Source organism: Pollicipes pollicipes, unplaced genomic scaffold (genome assembly GCF_011947565.3).
Source record: "Pollicipes pollicipes isolate AB1234 unplaced genomic scaffold, Ppol_2.1 Scaffold_7231;HRSCAF=8579_pilon_pilon_pilon, whole genome shotgun sequence".
NCBI lineage: Eukaryota > Metazoa > Arthropoda > Thecostraca > Pollicipedomorpha > Pollicipedidae > Pollicipes > Pollicipes pollicipes.
The window spans coordinates 1,765,926-1,793,726 of record NW_023597034.1 but is presented as its reverse complement, the minus strand read 5'-3'; the positions used below and the strand labels follow the sequence as shown (position 1 = coordinate 1,793,726).

At 54.6% G+C, this 27,801-nt stretch overlaps 2 protein-coding genes across 3 annotated transcripts in view; both read left to right on the top strand.

Annotated features, from left to right (window-relative positions):
- The window catches only part of LOC119109084 (NAD kinase), a 115,587-nt gene that overhangs the window by 69,993 nt on the left and 17,793 nt on the right, over positions 1–27,801 (top strand). The gene's annotated exons all lie outside the window — the stretch shown is intronic.
- On the top strand, positions 441–27,406 carry LOC119109086 (integrin alpha-PS2). The gene is made up of 6 exons (XM_037232624.1): positions 441–677; positions 12,131–12,273; positions 19,307–19,410; positions 23,335–23,455; positions 24,317–24,378; positions 27,264–27,406. The coding sequence occupies exons 1-6, from the start codon at positions 523–525 to the stop codon at positions 27,381–27,383; spliced, it is 705 nt and encodes a 234-aa protein (XP_037088519.1). The 5' UTR covers positions 441–522; the 3' UTR covers positions 27,384–27,406.

Sequence of the window (27,801 nt, the reverse complement as noted above, 5' to 3'; positions counted from 1 at the left end):
TATATATATATATATATATATATATATATATATATATATACTTATTATAAATTAGCTAAACACAACTGAAAAACATTGTGAATACTGAATATAACGTTGTATATATATATATATATATATATATATATATATATATATATATATATATATATATATATATATATATATATATATATATATATATATATATATATGGATGTATGATCAAAACATGTATTACATTCTGGCCTACCACAATATTTTTACTGTTTTAAAGAAGCAGCACTTTACACGTTAACAAAAGTGTCTCTAGAGGAACAGAGAGGGCAGCAGCTCCGAGGAAGCCAACTATAGATGGCAGCAGCTTTGAAGTAACTCCATGCGCTGCCTGTCTGAGGACCACGTGCAGACGTCTCACCCACTGTGTAAACAGTGCGTGCCAGGAGGGCGCTGAGGGAGGAGCGGCGTTGGCTGGCGCGTCGGCGTGTACGCGGGGGTCCGGTGCTGCCCTGAGGGCGATCGGGTCGGGCCAGGTCAGGCCCGATGGCGGCGGTCCTGGCGGCGTGCCGGCTTCTCGGCCTGGCACTCTGTGTGCGCGCCTACAACGTGGACATGGAGGGCTGGGTGGTGTACCGCGGCCAGGAGCGCACCATGTTCGGGTTCAGCGTGGCTGCCTACACCGACCTGCGAGGAAGCTGGTGAGAGCATTGCCACCAATACTAGCCGCTACATTGCTGGCGCTGAACCGGTCTCCGAAGCAGGGCATGAGCATGTGCCATCTAGCCGTCACTAGTGGGCGGACTTTAGCTGCTTGTGCCAATTTTCGCCACAAGAGGTTTAGTTTTCCTTAAATCCAGATACGAGAGAAACATGGACTTAATTCTAGCTTCGGGCCACGGCAGGACTGATCAATACACGGTATGGAAACATGGTATGGGGCATATTCATTTTTGGCTGTTACATGATTACCTGTAGGTCGGTATGAATGCCATCAATCTCAGCTGCAATAAGCTAGCTTCATGTATGCAATGACGTGCGAAAACAAGCTTTGTTCTCAATAACCAGATGCAACACCAAAACCCAGATACTGCCGCCGCAACCCTCACATGACAGCTGTAACGCTTGTGAATGGACGTATGTGTGTGTGTGTGTGTGTGTGTGTGTGTGTGTGTGTGTGTGTGTGTGTGTGTGTGTGTGTGTGTGTGTGTGTGTGTGTGTGTGTGTGTGTGTGTGTGTGTGTGTGTGTGTGTGTGTGTGTGTGTGTGTGTGTGTGTGTGTGTGTGTGTGTGTGTGTGTGTGTGTGTGTGTGTGTCTGTGTGTGTGTGTGTGTGTGTGTGTGTGTGTGTGTGTGTGTGTGTGGGCGCGCGCGCACCGGCTCCGTTTCTGCAGTAGTTTTCTATAATTTTTTAAAAGTTAGAGCATTATGTTTATAATTGCATTATTGCGTTATAGAACATGCTTGTGGCTATGTTGTTAAACGGCTACGTAGCCATGAAAAGGCCATGGTGTCACCAACGACCTGGACGAGTCACACCGCCAATGAGTATCGTGCCTAGTGATTCGACGACTATTAGCACGTATGTAACGTGACACCAGTCTCGCTTGAAGTGACCCGCGCTCTCAGCCGCATCAGCATCGCCTGTGGCGAGGTAGGTGTTCCTGATTAGCACGTGAATGGTGTATGCGACCGCAGCAGCGGCAAGTGTTTTGTTACGTGAAGTAAGTAGTGGCAATGTTACAATTACGCCACGCATCACTTCAGCCACGACAACCTCTTCGGACGACTTGGACGTTTTGACAAAGCGTCGTATAAAGCTAGCATTATCACGCTTGTGAGTGGTGACCTCCCCTCAGCTCTCCACAAAGGCGTCCCAGAGAGCTCAGACTGAACTAAAATGATAGGGGAATGTCTGGTGAACATATAGCCATCACTCGGACAGGAATTCCAGCGCTGTCTTAGATTACACCTTCCAACGACAAAAAAATCATATGCCTTGCGTAAGTTCTCCATAAGTTGCCGGAAGCTGGTGTTCTTAAAAACCATTGTACATTATTTCTGACCAAAATTGTGACAAGGTTTAAATCGGTCATGACCTGTTGTGACCATCCGCAGACATCTGAACTTGGTTGATACACCACTTACCAGCTTCCTGCAATAACACTCCGATCTGTGTATGCATTACTCTTTATTATGTGTACTCAATATTCTTATGTATGCATAAGTTTAAATATACATACATACATATATATATATATATATATATATATATATATATATATATATATATATATATATATATATATGTGTGTGTGTGTGTGTGTGTGTGTGTGTGTGTGTGTGTGTGTTGAATACATTGTAACGTTAAAGAGCTGGGATTGCTTTCTCATCGGTATGGAAGCGATCTCTTCTTGATTTGTATTCTCCTTCAGCGGTCAAGAGCTGAGCAGCCAAAACGCTGCTGTCGCTGCAGCACGCACAACTGGCGAAGCTTTGTCTAATAGAGGATAAATGTGACTCAGTACTAAAAAGGCGATCATGAATTTTAAAAAACGACAGACATCTCAGACGGGTGCTGTTGATTGCAACGTCCATCTTCACGGTAGTCTGAATGATTGAAATAAACTTTTACGCGCCTAAAAAACCTGTGAAACTTCTTGCTCTTCTGTACCTATCCTTCTCTTCAATGCTAGAAAAGCTCCCCTCCCCCACTATCCAAACCCTGGTCGCGCTCGCCATGAGAGCTGAACAAAACCCGCCGGCGGTCGAGTACGCGCATGACCGGCGCACTCAGACTCGCATCTCGTGCCACCCCGTCCGCCGGTATTTATAGGCGGCGTAATTTTAGGTGAGATCATGTGTCAGTAGCGACTGCGAAGGGGACACGCTAATAGCCCGGGCTGGAAAGCAACGTGACATTGGCGTGACGGAAACCAGCTACAGCCGAGCCAAGCGCGGAATACCGGCTGTGAGACCGCCGCCGGCACTCCGGAACAGGTCACGTGCGCCCGCGCCAGAGGTAATTCGCCTCAAGCGTCAAGTGCTATCTGTACAAATCTCAGACGGATATTAAGTGGCTCGCGTGTCGAAAGTGAATTGTTTCATTAGTTCTCCGACCTTATCAGATGGGTGGTCAACCTTTGTAAATTATTTGGTGCGGAAACCGTATGATGCTGACCAGCTGTGTGTGTCGGTTTTCCATATGCTACCGGTCTGCCAAGAGACCAAATATCATTCCGCAGATCGAAAGTTCGTCAGGTTGATGGCGAATGTGCAGCATAGATTGATTTCACTGCGCACATAGCTTAGTGAGGCGGGAATAACGGCGTTCTCCCTGTTTGAGAGCTTGGTCGGACAGCGAAATTGCTAACTAGTTAGAGGCATGCAAAAGCTGCGACTTATTCAACTATTTCACTTTTCATTCATCTTTCATGGGAGCTTGGTCTTGGCGTTGTAATGATTTTGGAAAATGGGTCCAAACACGGGTTCTATGGGAAGCGGATGCGCTGGAGTGGCGCCTCGTTTGTGAATGCTTCAGTTTATTACTTTACGGTCAAGGACGAAGTGAAAAATTGGGATTATTTTAGGATTCACTCGTCCAGATCTGTTGCGTGAAAATTTCCTTTTAGTGAACAGTTTTTGCTCGTCGTGGATCAGTGACTAAACGTATTTGGTTTTTCCTTCCATGCGCGCTGGCACTCGGTACTCGGTATAATCGGTAGACTAACGCTCCGTCAATATGACATTGGCACATGCTGTGGCAATCTAGACACCACGATGTGTAAATCAGCATGCGCGGGGCTTGATGGGACAGGTTATTTACTCCTTTGCCAATTCCTTACCCGATTTTCAGGCACAAAAAAAAACAGGACGACAGCCTGCTCGTGGCTCGTGATGATGATTTGGGGTTTTAGCGCGCACCGACTGCTGAAGGTCGTGCAGCGCCCATAAATCGTGACTCACCTCTGTTACACTGGTCATGGTGTTGTGCCTCTTCCGGTTCCCGTATACACCAGTTCTCACTAGACATGCTATCGGTGCTGTTCTCCCCATCGCTAACGGTGCCTCTGGACATCGGTGATCGGTCAGATCCGCTCAAACGGCCCAAATCCAGGTATTTTGTCGTTCAACGTGACTCGAAGCGGAGGCAAGCTGATGCAGGTCAAAACATTCTACTGTTTACGACAAGTGGTACTGAATGTCGATTTTAGGGTTTTTGGTAACTTAGTTCATTTTACGACTTCACATGAAGTTAACTCAGAATAACTTTTCTCTTAAGATCCACATGCACTTTTTGGCATTTTCACATTGTGAAAAGTCAATCAATCATTATTTGGTGTTTGTGGAAGACGCAAATGAAAACTTTAGAATTACTTGCAATGAGCCGAATCTTAATGACCCAGATATCATCATTCACACCAGAGCCGCTTTGGTGAGACTAACTTGACGTCATTTAGATCCTTTTAGATGCTATGTTAGCATCTTATGGCAAGTTTGATTATATCTTAGGTCTTCTCTGCTTAGAAGATCTCACTTACTCTGGCCATGACCTCAAATGGTCTTGGGGAAAGGTGACGGTAATTTATCTCTTCCATACATGACCACTTCACATCTTCAAAACCTTACGTGAGCACATCTGATGCGCACCAAGTTGAGAACGATTAACAAATCAACATTTGCCTTATGTTCGCCACAGAGTTATGCAAGCGAGGTCAAAGGGTGCGGCCATAGGTCAGTGTCCAGCCAAGGCAGGTACCGGGAATTCTCAGCTCAGGTGCATGCGAGAATAAAACCAAGCCATTCCAGATTTCATGACAATGTAATGAACGGTTCGGGAGATGCGGTTGAATGAACGGTTCGGGAGATGTTCAAACCCCTCAATGGATTGTACCAACCCCCTTTATGCCGGCGATATCCAAGTGCTGGGTCAGAATCGCAATTTTACGACAGCTTTTCAAGTTTCAAATATTACTCTAATGCTCTAAGTCCTGTTTTTAGACTGCGGGCTATCCCGTTGCGGTCCAGTCCGCCGCAAGCGCAGCGTAATCCAGCGTAATCCAGCGTAATCCAGCGTAACTCGGCTGGGCCGGAGCATCACTGACACGGCCCTACATCTCTGGGGTGCAGAGGACGGTGACCTTAACACGCGGCGACCATGGCTCTGTTTATCTGACGGCCGACCGTCTGTTTATGGAATAGCCGGAAAAGGTGGGGTTCCAGCGTCCTGGCGACGCCGGAACCCGCCCGGGGTGTTCGGCTGAGGCCGCCCTTTGCCGAAGATAGTAACGCAATCGCACTGATATCTGTACGCTCGTGTTGGTACCGGGGTACAAATTGGGAAGCGCGCTAGGCTAGTGCTGAGGTCACAACGCCTCGCTGGGATATCACTGAGGCCACCTGCGACGCAACGACGGCCGATACCGAGGTCAAATAGGGGGTTAAGCTTAGGTAGGGCTATTTCGAGGTCGCTCAACTCGAACATCCAGTTACATTCCCGTTCCCGTCAAAACAAACACCAACGATCGGCAGCGAAATGCCGCTTGGCGACACACGACAGGAGAGCGCATTTGTGATTTCAATCAACACCGCTTCGAGTTACGCTTACAGTGTTTAAGAAGCTCTGCCATTGGACAACAATAACTCAGGCGCTACATTTTTACTTTAAAAGAAAGTGCAGAAGTGCAAACGAAAGGGCGTTACAGCCATTTTTTAAAGGCAGTGCAGAAGTGCAAACGAACAGGGACTCGCGCGTGCGACCACTAACAACACATTGAAAGTTCGCCTCTCCGTAGCATGATCTTAGAAAATTTGTTCGATATGTGCGAATTTCTACGAGCTTTTCTGATGATAACATGCGGGAAAATACATGAATACCAGACCGCTAATAATTAGGCGTACCCAAAATTCATGCATTGCGTTTTGTACTGCCTTGGGCAAAGCAAAGACATTTCCTAAGTAAAACACCAGCAGCAATTACATGAGTACCAGACCGCTAACAATTAATCGTACACAAAATTCAGGCATTACATCTTGTGTTACCTTGGGCAAAGCAAAGACGTCTCCTAAGTAAAACACCAGCAGCTCAAAAGTAGACAAGGCTTCATTTGCCGCGACACATTCTGCCATTTATCATCTGGTTGTGCTTTCGTGTCCCAAAATTGCTCTCCAGCTGGCGTATGCAGACAGGCCTGATGGGTTTGTGGCCAGGCGCCCATCCAGACGTCTGCTGCACGTCCGCACTCGTCCCCGGATGTCTCGCCGTCACTGCATCCACACACTGAGACAGTCGCCTGCCCAGCTGGAGAACTGTGTTGGTGTTTTGCACCACCTGCTCTCAGGGTGAAGCAAGCACATTTATCGGCGTGGTCGATGAGACCGAGCCATTGAAAGAGAGACGCATGGAGTGACGTTGACGTGTTCTCTGCATCAGTTCACATGTTATCAGTGCGATTTAGATACTACTGAAAACCCACGGCTACAAGTACTATGATCATTATCGATGCATTCAGTTGCTGTGGTTATCAGGTGAACGGCCGGTAGAGAAACAGAGGCTCAGCTGACGGCATCACTCCAGGCCGCGGTCTTTACGATACGTACGCTCCCTTCACGCCATTTACCCGCGCTGGCGGCTAATTTTCACCTCAGCTTGTTACTGGGCTGCCGTCCCGTCTGTGATGGCCGGCGGACTCACTGCTGCCTCAGCATCACATTGCGCTGTCCCTGTCACTGCCACCCCGTGCTCCAGGACAGACCGACGCCGGTTCCCACGAACCTGAGACGAGCGACATTTTTTGCCTGGTCTGGAATGAGACCCGCCTATACAGCCACGCCTTGGCTGATCCTACACCAGCTGTGTGCTTCGACTGGCGTGATTTGCAGGCCGGAGCTCCAACACCGGCTGCCACCTCTGAGGCGGTCTCAGCAACCACCGCCCAATGTCTCGAAACGCTGCGTGGTCCGGGCTCAAAATCCCGGCGACTGAGAACATCGGGGGCACCGTTCAGACAGCTGCGAGAGAGCGGAGGCACTGATTTCGGCTGTCCAAACGATGCGTCTCTAGCGCTGCCGACCCTCCGTGGAAACGGGAGGCTGGCCAGACGGGGAATAATTGGGCAGGCCGGAGACGCGCGGAGCCGAGGGGGGAGCTGAAACGGGAGACGGAAGGGGGCGACCGGAAGCCGCCATCTGTCGAACACTTGACGTTGTCCGTCCTCATCTGAGGCGGTCGAGGGGGGACTCGGTTAGCAGGGGTGAAGGGGACACGGGGATAGATGGCCCACAGCCACCTGAAATGTTTGACATTGGCATTTCTGTGTGAGCGTAGGTGTTGTTTGATTTAAACTAACTATAAGTATCAGCGTTGAGTTTATAAGTATGGGCGTCGGTTCTAACGTTTCGGTGTTCATTACATCAGGGTTCAGTGATGGTCTTTCAGTTGCCCAGTCAAATAGCTATCATAGATGGAGAACGCGATACGGTGGCCGCACCGAATTTCTTCTAAATACGCACATTTTAACACCTCTATGAAAGTAATCACTCTGTTTAGCACTGTCCACTCCTGCTGATTGTTACAAAGAAGAACTAGTAATTTCTCATGATATGAGTCAAACAGCGTTACCCGCTACTGCCAGCTTTACCATTTTAACTTTTTCTGGGCGTCCGGGTTACCAGAAGGTGCCGGCTTCGACTTCACGCGGTGCCCGCCCGTCCTGCCAGAGTGAGAGGCAGGTGACTGCACACAGCCTCCGCAGCTGAGTGCTTCGTAAAGCTCCCATGCCATCCACGTATTGTGTGAATCCTGGCATTTGACATTATCAGCAGGAAGGCAAATGTCACTTCAACTGGTACCCTCTTCGTCCCGCTTGTCGCCTGGGCGTGGCAGTTTGGAATGCGCCCATCCCGAAGCATGCGATGCAGCTCACATTCTCTTCATTGTTCATGTGTTTGTCCAAGGAGGCTGAAGGTACGATAAGCACATGCTGGGGACATTTATCTGCACCTGAGGTGCGAGCATTGCCCGTCAGTTCACGTACCCGCATCCATCTTAAAGCGCAACGAAGCAGGGTGTCTAGCAGTCAGTTATGCGTCTTCGGATATTTATCATGCAGTGCCAGCCGGGTTATTGAGCAAACATTCTTCGGTATGATGTATACATCCCGATGAAAAGGGCGGCAGGACCTCACCTCACGTAACGCGTAACTCGTAAACGCACAGCGCGAACGTGATTAGTATTCAGCGCGCTCATCGTGATACGTTCCGACTCCACTGCTGCTATAAATAGCACTTTCACTGTCTGCGATGGGATGAAGTTCTCTCTTACCGCCGTTATTCACGCGTAGCTGAGACGGTGATGTTCATCATCTATACGCTACCGCTGGCGTTGTGCTCTACACGCGCGGCAGCGTATGGGAAGAGCACAAGGGTGTATCCAGCTCTGCATACGTAACGCCAGGCCCAGCAAGTTACAAATGCTGCAATCGACGACAGCGGCAGGTTGGTGTTTCTGAAAACTTGATGTTTTTGGGGTAGCATACATCACGTCAGAGAAAGTGTTGGACATTTTACAAGTTTTGTTCGCGTCTGCCCTTCTTTACGTCGATACTAGTTACCGATAAAACAATCAGCAAAGCTTAAAGTGTTGCCTGAAATGTACTTCTTCCTCCCTTCCACGTTCTTCCTTTCTTGAGTCACCACACTATCGCAAGTAAAATGCGATGAAAGAACACTGGAAATATATGTTAACGAGAGACACATACCTAGAGCTGACATTCCTTGACAGCTAATGCCGCTTTTTGCAAGGCTTTCATCGTACTATGCAATTTCATCGGCTTACTGCTGTTTAGGTACTATTCCAATGATATGTTTCTATGGAGATCATATAAGGGTTTCTACCGCAGATGGTGATGCTTTACTCATGTCTGCGGCCGCGGCTCTTTTTTCCACAGCTGGAAATGCTCGTCTTGCCATCGGTCCATACTTGCGAGAGGATCTTGGCGATATTCTTCCTAGGATGAGATGGAAACGCTACCGGTTTTTAGATGTCTGGAAAATAATGCATCTTGAGTGTGTATGCAAGATGCAATTTTCCTATGTATGACTGGAACGCCGCTGTAGGAGGAAATGTTTGTGTGGCTTGTGGCAAACACTGGAAGAAGTCGCTTTACTTTTTTATTTTACTTTACTTTTTTCTTTTATTTCAAGGTCTGGAAACTTGGATGCATTTTGCAGCATTCTTATAAGGTAGAAGACTCTCGAAACTGAGCTGAAGCTCTTGGGGCCTGAAATGAATCGAAACATTAAACTTGACTGGGCCCAGTGTTAGAAACAAATCTGAACATACCATTTTCATAGAGTTCCGTTAGTAAGGGCCATTACCATACCCCTAACTAAGTTGCGAGGAGTCGAGTGGCTGCGCTAATTTCCTGTCATTTTAATGGATTGCGTTGCCCTAGGTAGCTGTCTTTTCCAAACAACACCCACGTTGTGGGGGAGGAGCTGCAAGCGTATTTTCAAACGGATCGTAAGGTCTGTGCAACGGTTTAATTAACGGAAGGGCAGGGGCAAGCGCTTAGTCACGACGCGTGTTCTCTGACGGCGGCGTTACACCGCACGCGAAACATGGGCCGTCGGTCCCGGTGACCGCAGTTGACACGACCTGCTTGTTTACACTGGAGGGACGGTTCGGCGGCTGGAACACCGCCAAGCCGCCGCACTCGAGCCGGCCTTCCGCAACCGCAGGATCCGCCCAGTCTGAACACGGATTGAACGCCGCGGATCAGAGGCACGCGCCGGCGGAAAAAGCAGACCTGGAGGCGTGCCATCGTCTCCCCTTTGTAGCTCGCAGAGGGCTGTGATTCATAGTGCGCCCGCCTTTTTGCGGGCCATCGGCACTGACTCGGCTTTGTTCCTTGCCGGAGAAATTGAGGACGGGGAAGGGGTGAATGATTGTGAGCCCCTGATATGGACCGCTCTTGTCATGCAGTGTTGTCATATCGATGCGTTGGACTGCGCTTTGCCGGTGGGGGACAACATATTACATTAAATGGACAGCGGATCAGAATATCAGAATATCTGTCGCTGTTGTGACCAATGTATCTGCGAGCCTGGTCGGGCTCTGATCGAGAGGCGTCAGGCGCGTTGGCTGCACCGCCGCTGGCGCGGTGGCGGCCCTTGGGCGGCGCAGTGCGGCGGCCGGTCGCCGGACGTCACGCCCCCGCATCCGCATCTTCCGGCGGTCCCACCAGGAAATTCGAAACAGATAATGGTACGGCACCGTTGCTGGAGAGGGGTGTCCGGACATGGTCGGTCGCCGCGTACCAACGATTTTCTCCATTCTTTCTCCTCTCTCCAGCCCCATCTCGTTCTTTTCGTTATTTTGTTTCTACTCCCTTCGTCTTCCCTTTTTTCGTTTGACCCTAACTGTCTCCTTTTCCCCTTCTTGTTTCTTTCCTTCTCTCTCTCCCCTCTCTCTCTCTCTCCCTCTCTCTCTCTCTCGCCCTCTCCTTCTCTCTCCCTCTCTCCCGCTCTCTCTCCCTCCCTCTCCCTTTCCCCCTCTCTCCTTCTCTCTCTCCCTCTCTCTCCCTCCCTCCCCTCTCTCGGGCCGTCTCACCGGTGTAAATAGCCCGGCCCAATCAGATGGCGGTTTGGCGGTCGGGACCCACTCGAGCAGGGAGGTCTTCCCTGATCAGCTATCTGGTAATTGAGACGCGCTACCAGGCTGTCGAATGAATGGCCGCCGGCCGCGGACCAGCCGCCGGCGGGACCACTCGTGTTGTTGTTGTTGTCCAAGACACGTGCTGGTAGCACGTTGTCTGATGTTCCACACGAGTCGGTGGGACCACAGACCGCTGGCGGGACCACGCGCATGTTGCTGTCCGACACGCGTTGGCAGCACGCTGTCTGACGTGTCGGTGGGGGACCACAGACGGCGGAGATATGATCCTAGCGGAGTGTAGTGCGGTGCGTGCGTTGCTGCGATCCGAACGAATCAGAGGCGGTGCGTTCGTCCGGGATCAAGCGGTGTGGTGAACTGCTGACATTTCTGGGCGCTAGATCTGGGCTCTCCTGGAGGGAGGCGCAGAAGCCAGTTGGCTCTTGTTTGAGCTCAACTCATGGATCAATCATCAGTGTGATGCCGTGAAGAGAATGATGGCCTTTGATGGGACCCCCAGGGCGGCATGTGTTTATCAGGTTAGATGGACGTTTACACTTCATACAAAACTCAGCTTTGCGACCCTTCCTCTGGCAATGTTGTGTGAAAATACGTACAAAAAGGCCAAATGGGATAAACGGAAGTGAAATGGGTCATCAACCCAGCGCGTCAGAACTGACCAAACCTCGAAACCAGCGATAGGTAGGCAGTAAGGGCAGATGTGGCGCACCTCACTACCTCAGGACGCGGGCTCGCGCAGTGAAGAAGGAACGCAGCATGACGTAGTCGACGCTGATCTCAACGTCGACAGTGATGTCAGACGGGAAAGTGGGACCACTCTTGCTAGGTGCCGTGTCCTGTTGTTTTTGGGGTAGGGGTTGGGGGTGGCGCGAACTTCTAGCGGGTGAGCCCTGAATGTGCGCCGTTAAAATAGCAATGCTGGAATTAGAGGCACAGCTCTGGTACGATACAATATTAAGCGCTGAATCTCCTCTAGTTTGTGGGGTATTCTGGGAGCATCGGGTCAGGCATGCTAGTATCTGAACCCTGCCACCGGTCCTGGACTTAGGGATCGGCTTCGTTAACACCAGATGCGAAAGAGAAGCAAGAGTGATGTTTGGTCGTGGTCCCTCACTCTCCGTGCATGGGAGAGAGAGAGAAAAAAGAGAGAGAGAGAGAAAGGGAGGAAGGAGAGAGAGTGAGTGAGTGAGTGAGTGAGTGAGTGAGTGAGTGAGTGAGTGAGTGAGTGAGTGTGTGTGTGGGGGGGGGGGGTGAGCGGTCGGGGGGGGGGGGGGGCGGGCGACTTATCGACTGGCAGACGCTCCTCGTATACACTTACAGAGACTTCCGCTTCCGTCTGTCCGTATGCATGCCCGTCTTTTCTACTCCCTCTTCCCGGCGTCTCCTTCTCCCCTCTCTCCCTGTACTGGGCCCTGCGGAGCTCCAGGCGTGGCGTTCATTGCCAGGCAGGTGCTGACCGTCGCCCCGCTCTGCGTGCGCAGGGTGCTGGTGGGGGCGCCCCAAGCCGCCACGACCCAGCCGGGCGTGGTCAGGGGAGGAGCCGTCTACAAGTGCAGCGCCGAGCCGCCGTCCAGCGACGCCTCGCGACTCCGAAACTGCCAGCAGATTCCTTTCGACGTGAAAGGTGAGCGGCTGTCCCTGCCGCGAGGACTGAGGCTCGTGTGCCGGTGGCCGCCGCCCCCGCTGGCCGATAACGCGCGCCGGCAATTGCTTGCCCATTAGTCTCACTTCGAAGGTGATCTCAGCCGTCAGCTTGAATGTTACTGAGCCGCCACCGGCGCTGTTTTGTACATCATCCCATCTCATCGGTTCTGAATTCAGCAAGAAGCGGCAGGAATAGAATTCGTCGCAACCCACGGGCGCGCGGCAGTCGTATCTACTGCGCTGTTGAACTGATGACACCGTGGTGAGGCCCATCGGTGCACCAGCGTCCCCTGATAGGGCTCCAGCGCCCGGATCCCCGCCGGCTCGGACCCGCGCGATATAAATAAACAGCTCTGCGCCCCGGCCTACCGGGCCGACCAGCGTCCAGCGATGGCCGCCAGCGACAAGGGCAGCTCCTGGGGCCCGGTCCCGCTGCTGGTACGGCACGAGGAGAGCCTTATGGAACCTGACGACGCGTACGTCAACTGACCGCAACTGTTCCCAACCTGACGCGTACGTCAGGTTGGGAACAGTTGCGGTAGATTGGGAAAAGCTTTGTGCCTCTTCATTCTGTGCGATGCGGTGGAGACGGTGTTTTATCGTTTCCGGGCGGCAAGGGGATGAAATGTAGCTGCCCTCCACTCAGACGCACTCCGTCCGCGTCCACCATGTTGTACACGCTCCAGGCGCGTACAGCAGTGGCATCTCTGTTATAGTTCACGGGCGTCAGCAGCGTAACAGGGTACCGTAACATATACACTACTTGAATACCGGATGTGGTCGAGTCGGCGGGATGATCTCCGATGCACCAGACCGGCCTACACGCAAAATCCGGCCTCCATCGGGCACGGGGCGACATTCTTGACGCTAAATCCTCATCTGCATACGGAATCGAAAAACACGCCGCGTCTTGGGTTCGTGCCCAGAATACCGGTGTCCCACGAGGACATAGCGCCGGCCCGGCATCCACGCCCATCGGTTACGCGCGGGGCAGCGGATGGGGAAGCAGGTCACAGCGCTTGGTTCGTGTGTTGGCTGTCGTGTGCACTCAGACACTTAATCACAACTCAGCCTCAGACTCCCATGGAGTCGGGCGGATTATGCACCGGCTCCGCTCCGCCGATTGTTATACGTGGTGGCCGGATATTTACGAGTGCATACGCTCGGCACGCAGCGGCGGCTTCCGGGATCGGTCTCCGAGCGCGGCCGTCCGATGCCCCGCCGACGGCCGGGCCGGGCCAGGCCGAGCCGGCCGAGTTCGGCCGTCCAATGCCCCGCCGACGGCCGGGCCGGGCCGGCCGCTGCACGGGCGGCACGCGCCGCGCACCACTCCGCGGCCTTATCGGCACCTCACTGAGCCTTCAGCCGGTCGGTGTCGGCGCGAGCGGAACGCCACAGCCAGTTCTCTCCGGGGAAGCACGCCGCTGCCGGAGCCGCGGCCAGCCGTCGCCGTGGGTCCGCCTCGGACGGGCGCCCGCCGGCCGTTCGGAGCCGGCGCTGGGCCGACGGCTTGATGCCGCCGCTCCCCGCCGTGCCGTGTTTTGGGTCGGCGGTGACCCGGTGACCCGGCGCCGCAGCTCGTGCCCACCTGCGGTACATACGCCGGCTGTCAGGGCTGCGGCGCTCGCGCCGTCGCCGCAACCTGGCGCGACCGCACCGGAAGTGGTCGGGCGACGCGGCAGTCAAGCCAACAGCCAAGTCATGTGGACGCCCATGCTGTTACGTCAGGCAACTGATGTCACGGCGTACCCATGCAAGCTGGGCTAACACTGGCTTAATGTCAGCTGGCGTCAAGATAACGTGCGCGTTGTTGATGCGATATTAGATATTTTCCATTGCTTCTCATTAGGCTTAAATCGCCAAGCGACCTGCATCAGCAGCCGAGCAAGAGTCAGCATATCACAACGCTGGCTTAGAAAAAAAAAACATTATTTTCTTTCCAGCGGTGCGAGACAGATATTAGTGTCATCTGCTCACAAATACCTGTCGCCGGATCAGTTTGAAAAAACAACGAACCAGTGTGTACAACAGTGTTAGGTCCGGACTTTGCGTCACGCACGTACAGAACGGCCAAGGTGAGACCGCGTATCGGTGACTGAATACTCGGGTGGTTGCAGCACGAGTGAGTGCACGCTTTCAGAAGGAGCAGCCCTATCATCGATGCCGATAACTTGTCATCATCGCGGTCGATAACGTCGAACAACATAACGCCGCATTCACGGCCATGTGATGTCTGCAGCTGCAGATATGTGGCAGCGAGGGAGGGGGCGGGGGTGGGGGGCGGGGGGCAGCGGAGCCACCGAGCAGAAGCTCCGTCCACGGGGTCAAGGGCCGGGCCGCTACCATCGGACGCGCCGGCGGTATAGCAGCGGGAGTCGCGATCGCGGTGCCCAGCTCACAGCCCGCCCGTATTATAATACAATGGGCCGGACTGAGTAGGAAAGAAAGGGAACGAGCCGAGCGGCGGAGGCTGCCGACGTGGATCAATCGCCGGCAGCCGGCGGTACATTACTGGCGCCCGGCGCCGCGCCAGGCCGGTCCGTCACATGTCGGGCACGGGGAGCAGAGTCATCGGAACGGGTCAGGTCCGAGCGCACACAAGAGGCCGCTCGAACAAGCTCAAACGAATGCACGAACGGAGGCTGCTCTTACGTGTGGAGCGAGCGCTGCCATATGTGCATGCACTGTAGCACATACAGCATGTTCATGCAGGGATGATCAGATACAGTTTGATATACTGCAAGGAATTCACATGCTGTTTGCAGTGCTACCTTTACTGGATCGTCGGGTCGCGCGTCCATAATTCGTTGCCCTGGTCCTGGGGTGCGTCCTTCCAGTTCATCACTTTGTCTGACTGGCAGCACTTTGCCTGGCGAGCACGTCGTTCCCGTTGCATGTGGCGCACTTATCCGTTATTCAGCTCACGGCTGCCAACATCCTCAACAAACCTCCGTCATCGGTGCTCTGTTTGTCCGCCGTCCACCACTTGGGGTTTCACACAATTGCCGTGAACACATGCAAACATACGTCGGATCGCACGAAACAGGGGAGGACCGAACAAACGTCGCGTTTGTTTCACTGGAAGAGCGTGCCCACTGTTTGTCCGGTCAGGATGAGTCAGTCACGCCGGTCCCAGTGACGACAGCGCCAGCCTCGGGGCAGGCGCGACGCTGGTGACCTCGCGGGGACGGTGACCTAGGGTCTCTGGCACTCTAAACAGCCGGCCCCGAGGCGATGACCTGAGGTCGCCGTTTGGCGCCGGAGTCGGCTCCGCACCAACGTTGCCCCAGTCACGTGCGCCGAAAGCAAACATTGTACGCCGAGTCGCACAGGTCACGCGACCGGGCCCGATCGGCAGGGATGAAACCAGGTCCAAGCAGATCAAATCAGATCAGATCAGATCAGATCAGATCAAATCAAATCAAGTCAAATCAAATCAGATCAAATCAAATCAAATCAAATCAAATCACATCACATCACATCACATCACATCACATCACATCAGATCAGATCAGATCAGACCAGACCGACGGCAGTGCGGAACCGCTCCCGGTCGCGTGCCCCGTGCCGCGCGAGAGATCCTCGCGATGTGCTGTCGCCACTAAGCCGCGTCCGAGACAGCTGGTCAGACGGATGGTACGTCTGTCGGGGGCGCGCCGACGGCCAGCGACCCCGGCCAGCGCCGCTGCCGGCGGGCTGGCGTTCCGGTCCGGTCCTGACCTCTGGGACCCGTGGAGACGGACGTCACGTCACGACCGCTGCCAGATGGCCGGGTGAAGCCGCGCTCCACGGGAGGCGAGCGGGGAGGGGCGCTGCCTGGCGTGCCATCGACTGGGACGCGATGACGCGCTTTATGGCGGCTGCGTCGTCCGTGAGAACCGAGACACTCTGAGGAGCCGTCGGCATTCCCCGGGACATAGACCCGCTCCGTGGCATCCAAACCGTTCAGGCACGCCAACCTGCGAGACACGAGCTTCGGGACTGACCACCTCTGTGGGCCACATTGCTCCAACCTCCGCCACCCATGCCTACGCAAGCTCTCCGCGAGTCATCGCGAAGCGTCACACAGGCCGAGATTGCCCAGTACCCCTGCCGCGCACGAGCTCGTGCACGACACACGCGCATCGTCGGAATAAATCACCAGCCACGTGCCACGGACGCCGACCGCTCACACCTGACGTGCTCACAATGGCGGCTCCAGTGAGGCGGTTTGTCTCGGCGTAACTCGGCGGCGGCGGCGGCGGCGGCGGCGGCGGCGGCGGTTCGTCGGCCCGGCGCTCAGCCGCTTGAGCCGCCGGCGTCCGGAGGCGAGCTGCTTCGGCTCGCCTCGCCGGCCGCCGCTGATCAGTATGGGGTCGGCTCGCCGGTCGGCCCAGTTTCTGGCATCCGGGGAGCGCCGACAGCGACCGCCGCGCCCAAATCACCGCGCTGGGATCGCCGCGCCGAGATCGGAGCGCCGCGATGGCAGCGTGACCCGGCGCTGACCGACGTTACGGCCGCGTCACTCAGCCGGCCACGGGCAGTGCGGCGCCGGCGCCGGCACAGGACGCGGAGCTGGCGAGGTGGCGGCTGGGATGAGCGGGCGGCGTCTCCCGCGGAAGGGCTCAGGAGGCTCATCTGGAAGATCTCTTGAAGTGGTTAGCTGAAGGCGCCCATGCGCGGCGGGGCTTCTCACTGGGATGTTTGTTTCTGTCAGCACAGCGGACTGCTAGGTTGAGACACTCGTGAAAGTCAGTCTGTGCTTTTTAATGGCGTATCAATGCGATTAAGATTCAAACCGTAGCTAAGCCCAAATCGAAGGATCGAAGCTTTCTCGGACGCCTCACCACCCACATGTGCCCCGACGGTCGGGCGGTGAACAAACGGTCCTAGTGTGATGCACTCATCACAACTCATAGACCACACCCCGCGTTACTTCAGCAAAGGGCGGTTCAACCTACATCCGCGGCTTTTGTGCTTGCCGGCAACCGCTACGTGGCCTGTTCCGTGCCAGTCAGTCCACGTCTTCATTGGATCAAATCTGCGCTACCTTGTTAACTCGAACAAAAACGGCGCTGCTGTGGCACATGGTGTTTTGCTTCCGCCATATCTCCATGTCAGCCCGTTAATCCCGTCTGTAAGCATGCAATCAGGCCTCCGCCGGCTTTTTGCGCCCGCTGAAATTGTTACCGTGCGGCCGGCACCTCGGCACGCCTCGGCTGACGGCGGCAGTCTGCCGGACCAGAGGTGCGACATGCCGGCGGCCGGCGGCCGTACGTACCACTGGAGCCCGGCGGGACGTGGCGGCCGCGCCGCCGGAACACCGCCGCCGGCCGCGACGGAACAACAGCCGTCCGTCAGAGGCGACGAGGCCGGCCCTCCCACCGGGGTCAGCATTAAAATAATCGGCCGGCCATCCTGCCGGCCTGACCGCCCGGCTGTCCCGGTGAAATACAGCGGCGGTTAGCGGCGCGCTCGTCGGCCCGCCCGGCCGGGGAGGGTCGCTGGTGCCACCCCCGCCTCCCTCCCGATCTGCCCGGCCGGGGAGGGTCGCTGGTGCCACCCCGCCTCCCTCCCGCTGCCCGGCCGGGGAGGGTCGCTGGTGCCACCCCGCCTCCCTCCCGCTGCCCGGCCGGGGAGGGTCGCTGGTGCCTCCCCGCCTCCCTCCCGCTGCCCGGCCGGGGAGGGTCGCTGGTGCCACACCGCCTCCCTCCCGCTGCCAGGCCGGGGAGGGTCGCTGGTGCCTCCCCGCCTCCCTCCCGCTGCCCGGCCGGGGAGGGTCGCTGGTGCCACCCCGCCTCCCTCCCGCTGCCCGGCCGGGGAGGGTCGCTGGTGCCTCCCCGCCTCCCTCCCGCTGGCGGCTGGTCTCGACGGCGCGGATAGTGGCCTTAACACCGCCTCCCGCCGCTTGTCTCCCCCTGTGTCTTCCCCTCTCCGTCCTCTCTCCCTCCCCCCCCCCCCTCTCTCTCTCTCTCTCCTTCTCTCTTTTCTCTCCCGCTCTTACTCTCATTTTTAATCTTTTAAGTTTCTCTCCCCTCAAATCTCCTTTATATATTTTCTTATATCCCATGATGCTATCCTACCCGCCTTTTACTGCCATTTTTCCTTGTGCCTTCCGCCTTCACCTCCCCGCGCCCAGGCCCACTCTCCGTTTGTATGTTTCTTCCGTTGTGTATTTACACAATTGCTCTTGTATAAACTAACTGGACCATTGAAGTCAACGAAATCGTTGTCCTCCCGTCTGGAGCTGTTCCAGTGTCCCCACAAACAATACAGCTGAAGCGGATGTAGCTGAACACAACGCGGTAAATTGAAGTGCGGTGCAACTGGATAGTGTTGCGGTGCAGCCGTTTCAATTTTGGAGTCGCTGCAGTGGGTTTTGTGCACTGCATAAAATTAGCAGACGATATTTGCACTACACTAGTTGGCTTTGATTCGCGGTATTCTGAGAGCCTAAACTCTTCGTATTCAACAGGTTCATCCAACAAAAAAGTAAGAACGATCACAATATTGAACTTCCCAAAACCACGTGCAGATGTCAACCGGACGTGATTGCGTGGGCGTTTCACCTGTCATCACTTAAAACTCTAAGGGTAATATAATTTAGTGATGGCTCCGACGCAAAGAAGGTACACAGGAAAGAAATGCCGCTTTACTGAAAAGAAACAAATTTGTAACTTTGGGGTTTGACGATATTGTCCATGAAATCGAGAACCAGTGGGCTCGTGACGGCCAAGTGGTGAGCGTTTTTGGCTCCCACGTGGGGCCTGGATTTGAACTCAGGTCACGCTGTGGCCCGGGCGCTCATCTGTTCTTTCGCCGTCGCTAATGCTAAAAAGGTGCGAATTCTAGATGCACCTTTTGCGATAGTGCAACTTAACGGGTAAAATACAATACGGCTACGTAACTGGTATGGTAATCTAGCTTACTGCACTAAATGACGCACCTCCTCTGGCTGTTTTCTGACTATGTCCCTGAGTGGCAGTGCTGGCACCAAGGAGGCTATGGCACAGCATCTGCACGTGTTGTTGCAGGGAACAACGTGGCGTCCGGCCGGCCGATGGACGACAAGTCGGGCCAGTGGTTCGGCGCTATGGTGGCGTCGTCGCCGGGGGTGAACAACACAGGAGTCGTGGTGGTGAGTCCTCACAGCTCGCCCCTCATGCGCTCACCTGCGGACTGACCTCAACAGCCGGCGTGCTTCCGAAAACTTACGTTTATGTGTCATGTAAAAATGGCCGCCGAGAACATGTGCATCAGCAGGCTTGATGCTGTTGATGCAACTTGTTAAGTTCGATTTTCTGTGTAACAGAAACTTGTGAATGTTAAAAAATATGAATTAATGAGCCCTATAGCGGGTTTTTGGAAGGATATCGACGGCGCTGATCACTGTGTGTTGCATGCCCCGGGAAAAATGATGCAAATTGTATAGAAGTAGCGGGTTGATAAGGGCGTCCACAGTGAGCTATATGCAAGGATAAAGGACGCTATTGGTGAAACCCTACGCTGCAGGCCTACTTTGTACATTGCACAACGCTGTGGCGTCTCGATGAACCCGTTTGAGACGATGCAGGATCGGTACACATGTACTCGCTGCGTGCTGACCGTAGTTCAACTAAGTCCCCGAGTTATGATTATGTCCTGTTTGGGTCGTTTCTCTGCCGAGGACCGACCGCGTTTGGGTGTCGGGTTTGGTTTAGATTGACGCATGAAGATGTCACAGAGCATCGACAGATGTCGCGCCTGCACGCCTGACTGCCTTCACGGCTAAACGATAGCACAAGTGTCATCAGAACACCATGACGCAAGCTGACTTGGGTCCCATGGGCCCCCGTGCCACGTGCCAAGGTATGACCACGCAGATAGTACAGCATCTATCAGTCAGGACCGCACTTCCACAAGAGCGGAAATGACGTGGCTGTCCCACCCAAAAACACCCTTGAAGCCACAGTCTTGCCAACGTCATCATACCGTCACCGTGTTTTGTGTTTGCCACAAGTGCGGCTTCCGAGGTGGTCTGGTCACCACGGCACGCCGCTGCACAATGACGGCAGTCAGACAGGCAGACAGACAGTCAGACAGTCAGTCAGTCAGTCAGTCAGTCAGTCAGTCAGTCAGTCAGTCAGTCAGTCAGTCAGTCAGTCAGTCAGTCAGTCAGTCAGTCAGTCAGTCAGTCAGTCAGTCAGTCAGTCAGTCAGTCAGTCAGTCAGTCAGTCAGTCAGTCAGTCTGTCAGTCAGTCAGTCAGTCAGTCAGTCAGTCAGTCTGTCAGTCAGTCAGTCCGTCAGTCTGTCAGTCAGTCAGACAGTCAGACAGTCAGACAGTCAGTCAGACAGTCGATCAGTCAGACAGACTGTCTGTCTAGACAGACAGTCAGTCAGACAGTCAGACAGTCGATCAGACAGACAGACAGACAGACAGACAGACAGACAGACAGACAGACAGACACAGCCTGTTCCCTCGTTTCGTCTTGAGTCAGGACCAGCCGGTGTCTGACAAGCTATGCTAACCGGAGAGTCGCAGCACACTGCCGATGAGGTTACATGGGTAAACATCCTGGGAGCATGGGGTTTTAGTGCGGTGTGGAGTGGTGACTGGTTAGGTTTGGTGCGCCGGGCGGTGAGGAGCGGCCCGTATTGAGTCGTTGTTGACTGGAAGCTGGTGCGGTGCATACCAAGCTTTGATCAAACCAGCAGGCTAGATCACTCACCAGTGGAGTGTTTCAACGCAGTCTGAAATATGACCTGTAGAGCGTGTGACTCCTCCGAGCTCGATGACTGCTCCTTCACGGCCATGTTTGTGCCTATAAGTTCGTGGGTGTGAAATCGACGGCGTCATCGGCGTTTGTATATCCTTCTTGTAGGACATGGATGATTCTCAGATATAAATGTTTGATCGCAACCAATCCATAAACCCGGTCATGGTGCCTCTGCTTGCGTACAGAACTTGCATTCTCGCCGTCTTTTACATAGATAAGACAGTAATATTAACCTTATTTCTCGGAGAAAAAAAAGGAGAATGGAGATATAGTTGGGTCAATATTTCGGCAACATGGCTTTATCGAAACAATGACAGAAGTGCTCTAACTCCTGCTATTGTCTCGGTATAGACATGTTGCCGTAATATCAACCCAACTATATCTCCATTCTCCTGGTTATTCTCCGAGGAATAAAACTAACACTACCATCTTATCTATGTGAATAATGTCCCTCGCTAATTCACTGAACAACTCACGCCGCCCGTTCCTCAAGCCGAAGGTGCTGATATCATTTTGTCCAATTACATTATAATAGTGCTGGATTCTAGCGTGTTTGTGAGTGCGGAGTGTGTAGTCACTCGCGTACGTCCATACACACAATCGAACTGGTGATGTTCGCTAGTGATCAATGTCACTCCACACGCGTTAATCCGGCGGACCACCCGCACGGCTGACGCCGGCGTTCATTTATCACAAACACACTGTATACCCTACATAAGGCGTGGCTAATCTCCCAGTGCTTTGAATGTGACTTCTGGACTGGCCTTGCCTGTGATTTATTTTTCCTCGTCTTGAAACATTATGCAAACGTGAGAGGTTTGTATCACATTACGTGATCCGTGTCTTTGCACGGACTGTAGAGCACTTATGCTCTCTTAACGTTGTGCTACAACTGTGCATAGCCTGTATAGTCTGCGTTACTACAGCTGCTACCAAGACAGCTACTGGCCATCCAAGACAGCTGCTGGCCACCCCGCTAGCAGGCCTGACCCAGACCAAAGCTGCGCATTGGGTGCGTCGGACCGCGCCAGGCTGCCTCACCCGTCCCTCCCACTATGCGCCCCGAAGTTGGCCGACAACAGGCCACTGTCCGGCGGCGGTCGGCGCGGCGACATCTGGCCGTAATGTTACCCGCCGGCCGGCCGGGCGGCACAGCGGCCGGCGCCGCTCCCCGCTGTCGGATGAAAGGCGCCGACCGGCGGACGGCTGGACGCCAGCACCGGCCGGCGGCGCCCAGCGCGCCACCCGCCGCCTGGTGGCAGACCGGAGCCAGCTGGACGGCGATCCGGACCACTTGTCCACCGGGCGTCCTGTCGGTTCCCATCACCGTCACGACTCCGGTGCTGTCACCCGACCGCCTCAGACCGCGCCCCTCACATGTGTAGGAGCGCGGTCTATGGCGGCCGCCACTGTGCAGGAGCGCGGTCTGAGCGCGGTCCCGCCACTGTGTAGGAGCGCGGTCTATGGCGGCCGCCACCGTGTAGGAGCGCAGTCTATGGCGGCCGCCACTGTGCAGGAGCGCGGTCTGAACGCGGTCCCGCCACTGTGTAGGAGCGCGGTCTATGGCGGCCGCCACTGTGTAGGAGCGCAGTCTATGGCGGCCGCCACTGTGCAGGAGCGCGGTCTGAGCGCGGTCCCGCCACTGTATAGGAGCGCGGTCCATGGCGGCCGCCACTGTGCAGGAGCGCGGTCTATGGCGGCCGCCACTGTACAGGAGCGCGGTCTGAACGCGGTCCCGCCACTGTATAGGAGCGCGGTCTGAACGCGGTCCCGCCACTGTGTAGGAGCGCGGTCTATGGCGGCCGCCACTGTGCAGGAGCGCGGTCTGAGCGCGGTCCCGCCATTGTGTAGGAACGCGGTCTGAGCGCGGTCCCGCCACTCCTTCGAAAGGAGCGCGTCCGAGCAGGGTCGGGCCGCCTCAAACCGCGCTCCTCACATGTGTAGCTCTCCCTCGACAGGAGCGCAACCGAGCAGGGTCGGGCCGCCTCAGACCGCGCTCCTCACATGTGTAACTAACTCTCCCTCGACAGGAGCGCGACCGAGCAGGGTCGGGCCGCCTCAGACCGCGCTCCCCACGCGTGTAGCTGTCCGTCGACAGAAGCGCCCCCGGTAGGGTCGAGCCGCGCTCCTTACGCGTGTAGCTCTCCCTCGACAGGAGCGCAACCGAGCAGGGTCGGATGACTTGGCGCAGGGCACATCACGTAGATCGGGTACCAACCCTTCCGTCACGTGTGGTCGCCATATAGTCGCAATGTGATTGTTTGCTGTACTGTCGTGCTGTCTGACTCGGGGCTGCTTGTTCGCAGGCGTGCGCTCCCCGCTATCTCTGGTTCTCCAGGAACCAGGAGCGCCGTGAGCCCGTCGGCACGTGCTACGTGGCCAAAGACGGATTCTCCAAGATCGAGGAGTATTCTCCTTGCAGAACAGGTAAATGCGTGATTTTTTCGTCGTGACGCTGTGCAGACTCCTATAGAAAAAAGTGAACCAAACGTCGCAATCTTAACATGCCGTCCGACAATCTCGATCAAAATATGTTTGTTTTTGATTGGGTCCAAGCTACGACTAATTAAAGTGATGCGATGAAGGCCATGGGTCTGGGGCGAATCCAGGATTTCGTGAAGGGAGGGGCCACGCTTCATTATGGTACCCCCTGGAACTTGGTGCCCCCCACCCCTCACAAAGAAGTCCCCGGATTTCGGACACTTCATTTCCAGATTCTTATTTTTTAATCGTCAAAATATCCTTCGCCGAAGTGATCCGCCGGCTTCGTCCACGTCATTTCTGGAGGTCAACTTTCTTTTATTTTTATGCCGAGCTTTTGGTTTTGAAGATTTTGGTACCCCTTCGGCCCAAGGGAGGGGGAGGGGGTGTGAATACATGCCCCCGGATTTACCATTTCGTGGCCACGTAACACGAGCTATCACTGGCTTTCAGAATACCGTAGATGCAATCCTTTTCAAAGAAGAGTGTAAAGGGCTCTCGCCACCCATGACTGCCTGAGGACAGGGGAAGACGCACGCCTCGAATCACTTGGGTCATAGAGAAACGACAATCTTAATTCAAAGTTAAGTCTCAGTTCTCAACAGCCCGATTGATGACGGCCCAGTTCTCAAAGACGAACGACTGAGCTGGCATTCATCACGTGACTAGTGGTGTAGCAGCTCTCGCAAAATTGTGATATGGTTTCATGGCTTCAAATGTGTTGTAGCTTAAATGCGTAGCGCAAGCGATTCACGAAATGTCTATGCACGAGAACATGCACGTTTTAAACCGCACGTTTGCCACCAGACGGCTGGGGCTACCACCGTCAAGGATTCTGCCAAGCTGGGTTCGGATCTGCTATTAACAAGGTAAATGCACAGTGATCTGATCCTCTTTGCTTTTCTGGCAACCACTCGATGACAACTAGATGTGGCAAGAAAGCAAGTAGATCGATGTCGGTCTCCCTTTCCACTGGTATGCAATGCATATCAGATGCCCGCCAGTTTCCTCATAGTTTGATGGTAGGCTGCCAATGGTGGCACTCAGGAACTTCCTCCACCTAGTTTCGTCTTATCTTTTTTCCTTTTTTCCACCGGGGCTTTTGGGACAGCGAACTGTTAAGCTGAGCGTGTCGCGACGGCGAATGCCCTGAACCTAACACCCAAGCTGTGCCTCGCAGCTCTTCGGACAGGTTCGCTTCCCACCCCTGGACAGACGGCACAGGAGAGCGTGTGATGCATCGTCACGGGCCCGAGTAGGCCTTTGATGGCCCGTCGCATGCGGATCTTTCTATGCCATTCGGGCTAGACAAAATGCTCGCTCTGAGACTCTTGCCCAGCGTCACCTGGTAAGGAGTCTAGCACCTATATCCCATCCCCGCGGGAACAACGGAGAAGTTGAGGTGCCTGTCAGCCATAACAGTCTGTAACTGACTGACCTGGGCAGGGAGGTGTGGTGACTCACTGGACCCTGCAGAGACACCTTCGCTAATCAGCGTATCACGGAAGATGCGACCAAATTTACCTCATCAGCGTTGACCTGTTGACGAATTTATCGTATAAACATGGGGATTGTTAGAGACTAGTTCCCTTAAATTCAGTTTGTTAGGTACAAGACCCATGATTGTTAGCCGCTAACTACCTGTAACTTCCGTCGCACGTCTTAAAAGCGGCGTGTAAATGTGGATTGGACTCGAAGTCAATCAGCCCAAAGGCCTTGAAAAATAAACGTATGATACACATAGAATGATGATTGAATGTTATGAAACTCTCGGCAGGTTATGCTCTTGAAAATCTCGTAAATCCGCGATGAATGATTGGCGCCTCCGTGCCGTGTGTGAGCCAGTTAGGCGCGGTGCCTAACGACACCTATGACTGCGCGCTATGCGGTCATCCGTCAGAGGTGACGCACGCGGACCATCCGTCACCGCCGCCCGCCGCTGACCTGGCGTCGCTCCCAGGTCATGTCACGTGACGCTCATGACAGATGGTATGGCCGGCCGGCGGAACCGGCGACCTGGCTAGCACTAACGGGGTTTGGAGGAATCACCGACACTGCGCATGCTCGTAGCCGGCTGCAATGCGGGCAGTAAGACGCGTCATTTCCTGCCTGCCTATCCTGATACACAGTGCAGCTGATAACGCTCGTTAGATAAGTCCACTTCGCAGAAGTGAATTTTTGACGCTAGCACAGCAGCGCATCAATAGGATAGATGCGGCTCCGAAACCCTTTGTAGTAATTTAGGAATGCTCTACTAGTCAAGCACACCCCAGGTTTAGCGTCACGCTCTCTTCCCCATATAATGGTTCGTTCTAATGATTATTTTGCCTATGACTGTCAGGTATGTAAGTTAACTTGTTATTGGTAGAGGCACAGCAATGGGGTTCGATCACAGAGTCCGGCCACTATAACGGCACGCAAGTAACAACAAACAAACCTTTAGCTAAGTAAGGCAGCCAGCCGCCGCCGACGATACAGTCGGAAAACACCGGAATCATGACTCGAACCGTCGTTTTACGGAGACGGCCTGCCGCCGGCCGTACCCGCGTCTGCCCCCTCCCCCAACGGCCGACTGCTTCTGGGGGCACGTGTTTCGCGAGCCTTTGTTGTTCGCCTACTCAGACCATGGTGCGTGCGGACGACTAATTTTAAGGCTGGCCCGTGGTGGTGGTGCGGGGGTATCGGGGGTCAAACAAAATATTTGTGGGCGTCTTGTTCTTGCGTATCATGGGCGGATAAACTGTTGTAACCCCGCGGGCGGTACGGAACTGCTGCTGGCGGAAAGGTCGGGTTCTGTGAGATGAAGCCTGCGTGCGGCATAAACCCCTGCCCCCGCTCACGCCGCGTCTCCCCGCATGGGGATGGGATACCCGACGGACCAATGGCGCTAAATCAGATCGGGTGGGTGGCGGCTCAGTGTGGCGGCAAGAATGCCGCCGGTCAGTGACATCTCTCGGTGGATGGGGGCATTGCTTGTCTCGAGGATACGAAATTCGGTGGTCGTGATGATGCCGATAGTTCTTTGTAAAGTGGACACGTAGGTTAAAGCTTTATTGTCCTGTTAAGTGCAGCCAATAACTACTACCACAAATGCTCAACTTCACGCACTAACGGCGGCATTGTACCGGTACATGATAAAGGTATCAGACCGCCACTTGGTCCGAAGTTGTCTGCAGGGTCAGTATCAGCCTGGCCCACTATCCAGGACCAGTACCACTCTGACCTACCATCCAGGATCAGTATCAGCCTGGCGCACTATCCAGGATCAGTACCACTCTGACCTACCGTCCAGGATCAGTATCAGCCTGGCGCACTATCCAGGACCAGAACCACTCTGACCTACCGTCAGGATCAGTATCAGCCTGGCGCACTATCCAGGACCAGAACCACTCTGACCTACCGTCCAGGATCAGTATCAGCCTGGTGCACTATCCAGGACCAGAACCACTCTGACCTACCGTCCAGGATCAGTATCAGCCTGGTGCACTATCCAGGACCAGTACCACTCTGACCTACCGTCCAGGATCAGTATCAGCCCGGCGCACTATCCAGGACCAGTACCACTCTGACCTACCGTCCAGGATCAGTATCAGCCTGGCGCACTATCCAGGACCAGTACCACTCTGACCTACCGTCCATGGTCAGTGTGAGCCTGACCTACTGCTCGCCACCCTCCAGGCGCGCCGAGTGATACGTCCCCTGCGGGCGCTGCGAGTCGTTTGTCGCAGCTGATAGCTGTGTTTTCCTTTGGCAGGACGGCGACCGTCTCTTCATTGGCGCTGTCGGCAGCTGGTACTGGCAAGGTAAGATAAACACGGAGGGCTCGTTTGGGTCAGCGTGCAGAATCGGATCGCTCATGCCTGGCGAGTGGTGAGAGGGTCTGCTGCCACAGACGCCAGCCGGTCCTACTGCGCTGCGGACCCAGCGCCACGGGCCAGAGCCAGGCGACGGCGGCGGCGGCGGCGGCGGCGGCAGCGGCGGCGGCAGCGGCGGCGGCCGGGACCCCTCTAACCATCGCTCGCTGTCAATACTGACTGAGCGACGATGCGGTCGGTCCAGTGGGATCCCGCCGGGTGGACATATTTCCTAAATTTCCGATCACGGCTGCTGTTTATAGCGTGCCATTTACGATATACCGTTCTTCACTACCTTCCATGACAAAACACAATAGCACTGTCTTTGTCAGCACGCCTACACGTGGAGCAAATGTAAATGCGCAGAAGTGGATTTTAAAACGGGGTTGGGCCCCCGTCCCCTCTTTTAAGCATGCAGATTACAACAGGTGCACAACC

Bases quoted from the DNA above. Each gene is read 5' to 3' on its own strand.
- LOC119109086 (XM_037232624.1), top strand. From the start codon at position 523: ATGGCGGCGGTCCTGGCGGCGTGCCGGCTTCTCGGCCTGGCACTCTGT. The intron at 12,274-19,306 runs GTGAGCGGCTGT...GTGTTGTTGCAG, and splicing joins GATTCCTTTCGACGTGAAAG to GGAACAACGTGGCGTCCGGC. The intron at 23,456-24,316 runs GTAAATGCGTGA...GTTTGCCACCAG, and splicing joins GTATTCTCCTTGCAGAACAG to ACGGCTGGGGCTACCACCGT.